Source organism: Carcharodon carcharias, chromosome 21 (assembly GCF_017639515.1).
Source record: "Carcharodon carcharias isolate sCarCar2 chromosome 21, sCarCar2.pri, whole genome shotgun sequence".
Lineage (NCBI taxonomy): Eukaryota > Metazoa > Chordata > Chondrichthyes > Lamniformes > Lamnidae > Carcharodon > Carcharodon carcharias.
Window position 1 is genome coordinate 61453036 of NC_054487.1, and position 12040 is coordinate 61465075.

The following is a 12040-nucleotide window of genomic DNA, read 5'->3' on the forward strand; positions in this document are numbered from 1 at the left end:
GATTTCTTTAGCGTCCTAAAATCTATTGATCTGAATGTTAACAACTGAGCAATTGAAAGTTCTCTAGGTTAGAGAATACCAAAGAGTCAATCTTTTGAGTGAATAAATTTCTCCTCCTCAGTCTAAGGGTAAAGGGTCAGCCAGTTTAGACAAAGGCTCTAGACTCTACAGCCAGAAGAAACAGTTTCCCAGCATCGCCCGGTCAAGCCCTGCAAGAATTTTAAACGTTTCAGCAAGATCGCCTCCTGTTCTTGCAAACCTGAGAGAATGTAGGCCCATTCTACTCAACTCAATTCCATCAAATGCTCCAGTCAACTTTCAAGCTTCAGGTTTATCCCCACTCAAAACTTGCTTTAACTTCTCAGGGTGGACCCAGACTCAGTAATCACTGCATGCTATCCAATGAAATAGCCTGCGAGAACATTCAACACCAAAATAGCTGTAAATTCTTCCAACAGGTGAGCTTAATAAAAATATGCTGAGATGATAAATTATAATACCATTTCCAGTTACGTATTACTCAAAAGGTCTGGAACCAAGTCAGGTCAGGCATGATAAGCGATGTAATCACTTTTATATTAATATAAAGTAAATGGCACCTCTGAAGATTAGGTGGTTATTTAGACCAATGGCCAAGCTTAAAATAATCCTATAGTTAAAGGATCAATCTAAAAATCAGCATGCATGTTTTCGCACAGCATTTCATTTTTCCCTTAGGCAAAGAAAAGATTACAAAGCAATTTCTAAATACATTATACATTTTGGCAAAAAGATTTTGAAATGAAACAGTAATGTATAAAATTTTCATCCAAAATAAAACAGCAACAAGCATTGTTTCTTATAAACTCTGACATAAAATTTATTTTGAAATGAATTTTGGGCCACAATAATTTTAACCAAATATTCACTAAAAAAAAAGTCATACTTCTGTCATCAGCTGTACAATACATACAGTATCATAAAACTGGCCACTGGGATCCACTAAAAACACATCAAGTGGCGACAGCATTTCACAAGAATCTTACATACATATATACAAAGTCAGCATTTATTCAAAATTTTATTTATATACAGTATACAACTGCAGCGTATTATAAACACACATCTAGTTTGGTGCTCATCTTAAAACTAAGCTCTGCCATTGCTCTGTTAGAGCAATCATAGCTGGTAGAGAAATTAGAACACTAAATGCCCCTTGTAATAGAAATTCACACATTTTAGCAGAACTGTGCTATCAACAAAATTTGCTACAAGTGTCAGGTTGGGTGATGCTGCATTGACAGGTATTAACCTAATTATAAAATCACTAGACTTCAGTGCTGCAGTCATATATTCAACTTTGTGGAATAAGAAATTGAGGAGTTATATTATACAGATTTCACTTGAAACACACACAATGTTTACAAAATCATTTAAAAGTTTTCCATTTCATCCAAAACTAGAAATGAACAATGGTGGCTTCAGGATTAAACAAGTTCATCATGGCGCTATACCATAGATCAAGAGAACATATCACTTCCAGATGCCTTAGACACCAATTTTCTGGCTACACACATAGCTAGATATGTGAAAAGGAATGCACTTTGGTACACACCAAATACCTGGGTTTTTCTTTCCATTTCTAAACAAACCTTTTGAGGTAAAAGTAAAAAACATTGTTTCGCCCTCATGCATTGGATTAACCATATTTCCTGGGAAGCTGTTTGACATTTTTGAAGACAAAATTGAAATAACTAGCTAAGCCACTGTTAACTTTCAAGAATGCACTAAAGTGTCTTTCCACTGTAAAATTAAATCAAAAACTCGTCCTTGATAAATACTTAAATGCATATTTAGGGAGTGCACAAAGTATTCTATGTTACTTAAATGGTAATTGTTTGGGGAGGGGCAAGGTAAAGAACTTTGTGCACAATATTGGGGCAGCTTAAGGGAATTAGCATATGGCACCTACAATGACGGGTATCTGAATGTGAATAATCTAAATACAGGAGGTTAAAATAATTAACATGCAGAACTAGCTGTGTAATTGATCTTAACAATTGTGTACACTGGCTGCAGTACATAACAATGTTTAACAGAAGGATATACATTTTGGGGGTTTAAAAGACTTTAATCTATAAAGTTAAAAAAAAGACATATTTTAGGGACCTATAATCTGCTGAAATGGATCATTATCCAAACTGTTAGAAAGGGAGATAGTTATCACTATAATTAGACAGGACTTCTGGAATATAAAAGCCAGAGAAGCAAGAAGGGGGTAGTAAACACAGAGCAGATATATATCTTCCTTTATAGCATTTAGGATTATTACGCAATTCAGTAGATTTAAATTTTCCCTTTTGATACAATAGATCCTTTTGGCTTTATTCATCGAGTTATTGTAGGCCAATAAAGTAAACTTTCAATTTGGGAACGTAGACTGGAACAAATTCTGTTTGGAACATTAGTATAAATTTATCAGTTTGGTTCACGTTATATTAAACTGGTTTGCACACAAAACGTGAAAAAACTTCCCACATATAATGTAGAGAGGGGCAAATTGACTATCTATTTTTGCAAAGTGCTCTGATGGCTACAACATTTATTAATATTCAAGAAATCATTTAAATATTACTCTGTGCACCCCCACCCCCCTACCCCGCTCCTCTACCCATGAAGTGTCATTTTTTTCCTTCATTTTTCACCAATTTCCTCCTGTTCCCCTGACAGCATTGACTTGTTATCGCAGCATAGTTCCACAAGCACCAATTTCTCTATGGAACCTTGCCCAAGTAGTCAAGCTTCATTGTTAAACGTGATCCTGGAGTGTCAGCACACTACTCAACCGCAGACTCAATCACAAGCGAGCTCATGTGTCATCCATTGGTCACTAAATAACAAATTAGCAGGCAGAACCCTAACTGATTTGCCCCTCCCTTCTCAATAATTCAGGGCAGAGGTCAATTGCAGTATTCCTACCAATGCTCACAATTGCTCGCTTTTACTTCTTCAGGTTTTAAATTTAAAACAAACTAAAGTATACTTCATATAAAAGTTAAATAAAATGCTGCAAAAGGGTAGCTTGAAAAACAAAAGATCATAAATCCCTCTATAAACTTGTAGTCATAGTTCTATTTTGGTTACAGCTTTTCTTAAGCAGCTAACGAAGTGAAACAATAGTTTAGATCTTTCATTAGTGTTATAATGTTGTACGTTTTAGGGTTGAATTTTCAGTAAAATTCAAAGTGTGCATTCATTCATTCGCTTTCCATGCGATCTCAACAATGAAGCCAATACAACCATGTAAACTGCTATATCACTAGTGTGCCCAGTATCAAGGATTAATCAATTGCATGTAAACCCTACAACATGGCACTGATAACAAAAGGCACACTGTTAACACTAAGGGCACAATTTGCCTGCTGTAAGAAAACAAAGTTTCATATGCCTATAAAAATCTTACATGGTACTCTTGATTCTTTGTTGTAGTGATGTACTCTAATGGTCCTGAACAGCAACAACGTGAAGAACTGAGTCATTAAACTTCTGTTCTTATTATAACCTGAGACCACATGACACTGAGTTATCAAGTCAGAACACGTACCATAGGTATGTTCAAACAAGCTACCTACGAGACTGAATTGATGTCTAAAATTAGCTACTTGCAATTTAGCCATCTGAGCCATTGCTATACAGTACTGATCAAACCACACTACACTGAAACAAAGCTTACCACTCCCTTAAACAAAAATGAGCTGTAATAACTAGCAAGGGTTAGTTACAAAACGTGCAAGCGAAGTAAAGCTTTGATTGGAGATGTTTCTCAACAACTGAACATACATAAAATGCTCAGAATAGCTTTCAGGCCAATTCAAGTACAAAAATATCTTTCTGCTAACATTTTATAAATCCGATACATAGCAACAATCTCTGTAGTGGTAGTTCAGTGACATTGTACAGTTACATAACATTCAATAAAAATTTATTACAAATAATAAAAGTACTATAAAAGGATTTTCTGCTATTTGAAATATTGCACTAAGAAGACAATGCAACATATATTTTAAATACACAAAATCAGATTTCATTCTGTAACAGTAGGATAGGTTTATTAGCTTAAACCTAATCTGAGTGCTGCAAAGATTTAATTTTCCAATCTTAATTTTTCTTCCTAAAAACATATAAAATCTTCACATAAATAGTAACATTGCCAAAAACATTTGAAGATCTGGAGTACTTAATTGTGTGGAACGGGCAGGACCTAAATTCCAAATATGCATTTTTTTATTTGAAGATACTTGGCAAAAATTGCAAGTTGTCTTATACCAGCCTAACTGGGGACCATGCTTTGAATTTTAGTTTTTCCAGGTTTAAATTTAGCTGAGATCAAGGAGAAATTTTCATCTATTTACCACTAGTCTAAACTGAAGAACAGATACAATGGCAGCACAAGGAAGGATATTCACGATAGAAATAATGAGGCATTGAAAACTAGATTCCATGGCACTCCAGATAGAGGGTTTTGTCATCAATTTGCAAGAGTAAATGCAAGCTGTAGATTTCATTGTTACTGACTAGTAAAAGCCACTATCCACAAAAACAAAAATTCTAAAACGCCCAATAGTGGCTAATGAACCATTTGTCATTGTTTTGTCATATTAAATGAATAGTGACATCTCTTACAACTGTAAATGTTACATGGCATACACTATTCGAGTGCCAACAGAATGGATTATTCGTTCATATGCCAAGAGAATGAATAGCTAATACGTTTCACACTCAGTATACAAAAAAACCAACTTCCAATAATGCATGGTCCCCAGCAATCACTAAAACAAAACTGTTCTTTGCTCTTAGGAACAGAATGGTACTTAAAATTCCAAGGCTGAATAATTACTAAGTTCAAAAAAATACAAAATTAACTGAATAAGGCTCAGTGATGCGATAATAAATTCTCCTCGCATTTCTGGCATAGATTTATTCAAACTCAGCTAACCAACTTGGGCAACACTGTTCGTTGTTGAATATTCCCATTGGCATCAGTCATTTGTGCCAAATTAGTTCTTAATTTTGATGATGAGCCTGAAGTTGGAGGCAATTTAGAAATTGATGTAATAGCACCACTGCTTTCTGTTGCTTTCTTTGATGAGCCTCTCTCTCCAGTTGGAGGCTTTGGTAAGCGCCTGCGTAGCCAGGGGTGTCGCAATGCCTGGCTCGGTGTCATACGCAACGCAGGATCCCATTCTAAACACTGTTTCAGGAAGTCAAGAAAGAGGGGATCATCACATCCTTTCAGTGCTGCGACCCAGTCCTTGCTCCCTGGCGGGCCACGTAGCTTTCCTCTTCGTGACCGTCCTCCATTGAGAACTACTGATCCATCTGGCAAAGTAGTAACAGTACAATAACGGGGATAACCTTTGGAGCTCACAAAATTTTTGGCTCGTTTTGACTGATCTAAAAACTTTTGTGGTGCAATACCCAACAACTCAATCATACAGGCAAGCTGGTCCGCCTCATCTTCACCAGGCAACAGAGGGTAACCTGTCAATAGTTCAGCAAGAATGCAACCCAAACTCCACATGTCTATAGGCATCCCATAGCGAGCTCCAAGGATCACTTCAGGTGCACGATAAAATCGTGACTGTATGTATGTGTACACACGTTGGTGTTCGTAACAACTAGAGCCAAAATCTATCACTTTAATCCCACTTCGCCCCTGCTGTTTCAGCAGAATATTCTCAGGTTTAAGGTCACAATGAATAATTCTATTCTTGTGTAAAGAATCCAAGCACAGCAAAATTGAGTGAGCAAACTTGCGAACCAATGGCAGGCTGAACCCTTGAAACTTATTCTTCTTGATCAATTCATAAAGATTCATGCTCAGTAACTCAAATGTCATGCAAATATGGTTGCGGAATGTGAAGTTTTCCAGCATGTGAATGACATTCATGGTATTATCTTTGTCTTGCTTTTTCAGGTGCTCCAGGATCCGTATCTCTTCTGCAGCCTGCCGGTGGAAGCGTTTCTCATTCCTCACCATTTTTAATGCTATATGCTGGTGTTGTTTGTGATCGTAGGCTTTCACAACCTGCCCAAAGCTCCCTTTGCCAATAACTTTCAAAACTTCATACCTGTAAGTAATGTGATCATGAGGTACATGGATATAGGAGCCCTGGTCATCATCATAACCACCATTATTTGAGCCACCAACTATACCTTGCCGTTTCTTTGCATTTGGGCCAACAAAGTAGATTTCAGGATAGTTGAATATCTCATGGTGTTCAAATGCGGAAAGTTTGTGCATATACTGCTTCATGGCTTGCTCGGGTGTCATGACCGTGGATTTCGGTTTTGAAGAACAATCTGTTGACTTTACTGATGCAGAGCTTCCCTGCCGCCTATGTGAACTCTCCAACTGCTTGTCATGAACCACTGGTAATGAGGTTTTACCAACTGCAGTAAGTCCATTTGGTTGGGTGGTCAAAATCGCTCTTTTGTTGCTGGTGTCTTCAAAAAGCTGTTGAACCTGGATCTGTCCATGGGTACCAATATGTAGGTGGTCATTCATTGTGTGCTTGCTACCTCCAACCTAAAAGAAGCACAAGAGATTTGGTTGGGGAGAAAGGAAAATACATTTAATTGCCAACATGTATGCAAAAAAAAATAGAAACCATAAAAAGAAAACTCAAACCATGTTTTTTTGTTTTATACACACTTGCCTAATTGGATGGATTCTCAGTATGTTAGTCTTTTCATTTCAACTTTTGAGGTACACTCCTCCTCCTTCCTCCCTCCCCTCTTCAGGCCATTTTCCAGTCGTATGCTAGATAAACCAACCTGCTCTGTAATCAATCATTGTAAACTATACAAGAAAGCCCATTCTATATCTATTTCATTTCTCCCTTACGCCCATTGGAGATTACCTCAAAAGGAGTAGTCCAAAACATAATGACAAACTCATGTTCTCTTATTTAAAGCACACCAAAATGCTAGACCAGCAAGTTGACAGAATATGAATATAACCTGGGGTTTATTGGAAATGATAACACACTTAAGTCATGCAAACTTTAAATAATCAAGTTAACTGATCCTTGATTAGATAAACTCATAATTAAATGACAAATGCTTCAAGCCAAAACTAGAAACTCGAGTATTATTTCATTTACAGCATAAACATTTGTAAAAGGAACAATTTTAGTAAGTAATATATTACAAATTTGGCACATTTTTCCCTTTGCATATTATCTCAAACAAAGCTCATCAATGGCTCCTAGCCACAAGCATCTTTACAGCTTTCACAATGTCACTCTACAGGTGCTGAAGTGGAGCCCAATCACCACTATCCTAACTGAATTCCACTCCCAACATCTCTTTTGACTCAATAACTTTGATTAAGTAGTCAATGTAGAAGCTGAGAGGCGCCCAATATCAAAATATTAAACAACAAATTCTTGTGTTTATATAGTGCCTATAACCCTGTCAAACAACCTAAGGTGCTTCACTGGAGCATGAAGCAAAATTCGACACCAAACTACAAATGGAGCTATTAGGACAAGCTTGGTCAAACAGGTAAACTTTAAGCAGCATCTTAAAGAAGGGAAGAGACAGGTTTAAAAAGAGAATTCCAGGCAACTGAAGGCAATGGGGAATGCAATTAAAATAGGACAATTGCAAGAGGCCAGAATTGCAGGAGAGTTCTGTGGTTTATAGGCTGGAGAAGATTAGAGTTAGACAGGTGGGGTCATGGCAGGATTTAAAAACATAGCAAAGAACTTCAAATCATGCCAGACCAGGGACAAATATACGCTGTGAGCACAGGGTGATAGGCAGACAGAACTTGGTGCTAGTTAGGATATGGACAGCAGAGTTTTGAATTAATTCAAAGCTTATGGAGGGGTGAAAATGCGAGGCCAGCCAGGAGAGCATTCAAAGCATCAGGTTTAGAGGTAACAAAAGCACATATGGGCATTTTACCAACAGACAAGCTCAAGTAGGGACAGAGATGGGGGATGATAGTGAGTTGGAGGTAGGTTACTTTGGCGATGATGTGGATATATGGTTGTGAATTCATCTTAAGGTCAAATTGAACATCAAGGTAATGAACAGTCTGGTTCATCCTTAGACAGTTACCAGCGAGGTGGGTGGAATCAGTGGCTAAAAACAGAGTTTGTACTGGGGACAAAGTCAGAGACAATGGCTTTCACCTTCACAATCTTTAGTTGGAATAAATTTCTGCACATCCAGGACTGGATGTCAGACAAGCAGTGGGAAATAAATCAGAAACACTGGGGGTATTGAGAGAGGTGGTGGTGAGATACAGGTGGACAACATCACCATACGTGTAGAACCCAACATTATGTTTCAAATGTTGTCACCAAACAGCAGCATAGAGAAGGGTGTTAAAGATAGACGCTGGGAGGCATGAGGTAATGGGAGCAGGAACAGAAGCAATGATGGGCAATTCTCTGGCCATAACTCAATAGATAAAGGGGGAACCAAGTGTGGCAGTGCCAATCAGCTGTCGATGGAAGAGTGGTGTTCAAGAAGGATGCTGTGGTCAACTGCACCAAAGGCTGCAGTAATGACAGAGGAGGAATAATTTACTATGGTCACGGTCACATTGACTAGGTCGTGATTTTGATAAGGACTATTTTAGTGTTGTGGCCAGAACGCAATTGAAGGGGGTTCAAAAATGAAGTTGTGGGAAAGATGTGCACAGATTCAGGAGGCAACATAACACTCAAGGTCTCTGGAGAGAAAAGGGAGGATGGAGGTAGTTTGTAAGGATAGAGGGATCATGGATGAGTTTTTTTTTGAGGAGATAGCTGGAAGTGGCAGATTTGAAGAGGTAGAAAACAGTACTGGAAGAGATAGAACCATTATCAATTAACAGGAGGTGGGTCTCATTGGCAAGATGACTTCAAGAGAAGGATATGGGGAGAAAGATGTGAGTTCAGGGCTAAGGTGTGAATTTAACAGGAAGATTGGCTTGGTGGGCTCGGGAAGGCAGGGACAAATGCTGCTGGAAAGATGGCCTCAATCTTAACAACAAAGAGGGGCATGAACATTTTGTTATTGGGTGTGAAAGCAGAGGAGGCAGGGAGTGCTGTTTAAGAAAATGTTTTTTAGCTGAGAAGAAAAGCCAGGTTACCTTTGCATTCCAGGATGATCCTGGAAGTGAACAATCTTGGCAAAGTAGAGCAGGTTCAGCTTTATGTGGTCCAGCCAAATCTGTCAATGAATACAAAACCAATTCTCCACATAAATGCCTAACTCCTTTGAACTTCAGGCAGCAGACATAAGGGTCATATAGAGGGGAGAGCCAAGGCAATGAGTTATGGTTTTAATGGGTCAAAGCTATCAAAGGTGGAGTTGAGGGTGTGATTGAGCTGGCTGACAGTTGCAGAAATGTTATTATAAACAATGAGCCAAATGCTAGACAGTCAGAAATTTGTACCTGTAAATCATTTGGGAGTGTGTTTTTTCCAGGACAGAAATAGAAGGTGAAGGGGGATGTATGTAGAGAGGAGCACAGGTACAAGGTAGTGATCAGAGATGGCCTTAGTTATGATCAACACAATGGGAGTAGAGAAATCACATGGCATGGCATGACCAAAGGGGTAGGCATGAATATGGGCAGTAAAATGGATGGAGAAATTAAGGGAGGATAGGAGGGCAGAGAACACACAGGAGAGGGCATGATGAGTTTTAGAGCTAAAAAGAATAGAGTACTTTCTAAATGGTGAAATGCTAGGAATAGCAGAGAGTCCAAGGGACTTGGTGTCCAGGTTTACAGATCATTAAGATATCATGAACAGATATAGAAAATAATTAAAAACATTAATGGAATGCTGGCCTTAATATCCAGAAGACTACAATACAAGGCGGTAGAAGATATGCTTCAACTATGTAAAGCACTAGTCGGACCATACCTGCAGTACTGTGAATAGTTCTGGGCACCAAACCTTAGAAAATATATATTGGCCTTGGAGGTAATGCAGGGTAGATTAATCAAAATGATATCTGGACTCCAGGGGTTAGTTACCTAGTGAGATTGCGCAAACTTTGAATTGTATTCCCTGGAACCCAGAAGGTCAGAATGATTTGATTGAAGCATCAAAATATTTAGGGGAATAGATAGGGTAAATGGAAAGAAAATTATTTCCACTTGGAAAATTTGAAATTCTCATGACAAATGGCAATTGGTGGTGGATCAATAATTACTTTTTACTGAATGTTTTATTTCAACCAATGGTATCAAGGGATATGGGGCAAGGGCAGGTAGGTGGAGTTTGGTCACAAATCAGTCATACAGACTCAAGGTGCTTACATGGCCTACTTCCATTCCTATTCTTACATTTCCATGAAACAGAGGTTGAAATCACCAAGGGTGAGAAGTTGCTTGGCGCAGAGGCTGAAGGGATAAAGTGGTAACGGCATCTCTTATAGGAAACTGTACAGTGGAAAATTACGATTTTAAATAGAAAGGAAAGAGGAGTGGGTCAACACAAGATGCTTAAAGAAGGAAAAGTTACCAGATGCATGGGGAGACAGACCAAGTTGCGATTTGTTGACAATGGGCCACACTCCCACCACGACAGTCTGGTTAGAGCATATGTTGGAAGGTACAGCTGGGGGATGGCTTCATTGGGTGGAGAGGCATCATGACCCATTAGCCAAGTTTCCATCAAGGCCATGATATTGATGTAATTATCCACAATAACTTCACACGAAGGCAGAGGGGGGAAATGAATGCCCAACTTTTCCCTTTGTGGAGCAGCATGTCAATATTGTTTTCATGTTTTATTGAATTTACACTAATTATGTTATAAATTTAACCTGAACAGCCTAACACACCATAAATGAATAACATTTTAATGAAGCTGAAGAACCATGTTTAGTTGTTGTTGTTCCATTAACATTTTAAAAAAGCCTTGAAAAAGGTTCTATATTAGTTACTTGTACTAGCCTGATCCTTCAGATAAGCTTATGTGCAGCCAGTTTACTTACTTTCAGATTCAAATGTGGACGTTCACTCTGCACTGTTGAATGAATACACATGGTAAATGTAACCATCAGATAAGAGATAACCTTCTTCGCCCTGACCAACCATAACACACTGGGTTACACCACCAGCCTAAAATGTCATCTAAAGGAAATCTGGTATTTAGACCCAACGTATGAATTCTAAGCTAAAGGATGTTTTTTAGGACTACAGTGATCCACATTTCAGTGATATCAACTGAATAAAACTCAGCAGCAATTCTGCTTGCCCTGAAAAGATTTTCCAAAACACTTTCCCTTGAAACAGCAAAAGCCAACATAAATGACAATGCAACTTAATTTTACAAAATAATGTTTTTGTGGATATAAATCTGCACAATAATGTTACCCAGGGAGAAGAATGTTGATATTTTCCACAATGACGTTACATAATATGCAGGCACACATTGGTTTTATTCAATAAGGCTAGTAAGTTACATTAATGCAACTGGAAGCAAAGACTGTCTTATATTAATGTGACTCAAATGTACACTAGAGTGCAAGAAAACTGTTTACTCCAAAATAACAGTACGAATAACAAAAAAAGGTTATGTGATGATACGGGGGGGTTGCAGGGGTGTGTGGGAAGAGGGGGGTCAGGAGCAATGGAAGCCCTTTGAAAAATAACAGCAATAATGTTAAGGAAATTAGCAGATTTGTTGAATAATTACTTTTTTAAAAATTATTTCATGGGGTGCACCGCTGACAAGGGTAGCATTTGTTGCGTTTCCCTAATTGCCCTCAACAAAATGATGGTGAGCCAGTACCTCAGATGGTGTGTCAGTATTTACGGTAGAGGAAGATATCAAACAGTCCTAGGAAAATAACATTGTATCAGAGGTGGGGACTCACCAAAATTAACTCTCCCTCTCACACTCTACACACACACACTCTCTCTACACACACTCTCTACACACACACACACACACACACACACACTCTCTCTACACACACACACACACACACACACTCTCTCTACACACACAGACACACACACACACACACTCTCTACACACAC

General features: G+C 38.4%; 1 protein-coding gene across 3 annotated transcripts in view; it reads right to left on the bottom strand.

Moving 5' to 3' along the window:
• Nucleotides 1-834: 834 nt before the first annotated feature.
• dyrk2 (dual-specificity tyrosine-(Y)-phosphorylation regulated kinase 2) overlaps nucleotides 835-12040 on the bottom strand; it is a 58470-nt gene continuing 47264 nt past the window's right edge. For 2 of the 3 annotated variants that reach the window (XM_041215627.1, XM_041215626.1), the window contains exon 3: nucleotides 835-6568. In XM_041215627.1, coding sequence (XP_041071561.1) covers nucleotides 4967-6547 — 1581 coding nt within the window. In that variant the 5' untranslated portion in view covers nucleotides 6548-6568 and the 3' untranslated portion in view covers nucleotides 835-4966. Of the gene's footprint in view, nucleotides 6569-9130; nucleotides 9211-12040 lie in introns of all 3 variants that reach the window. The other variant, XM_041215628.1, reaches the window with a different exon arrangement.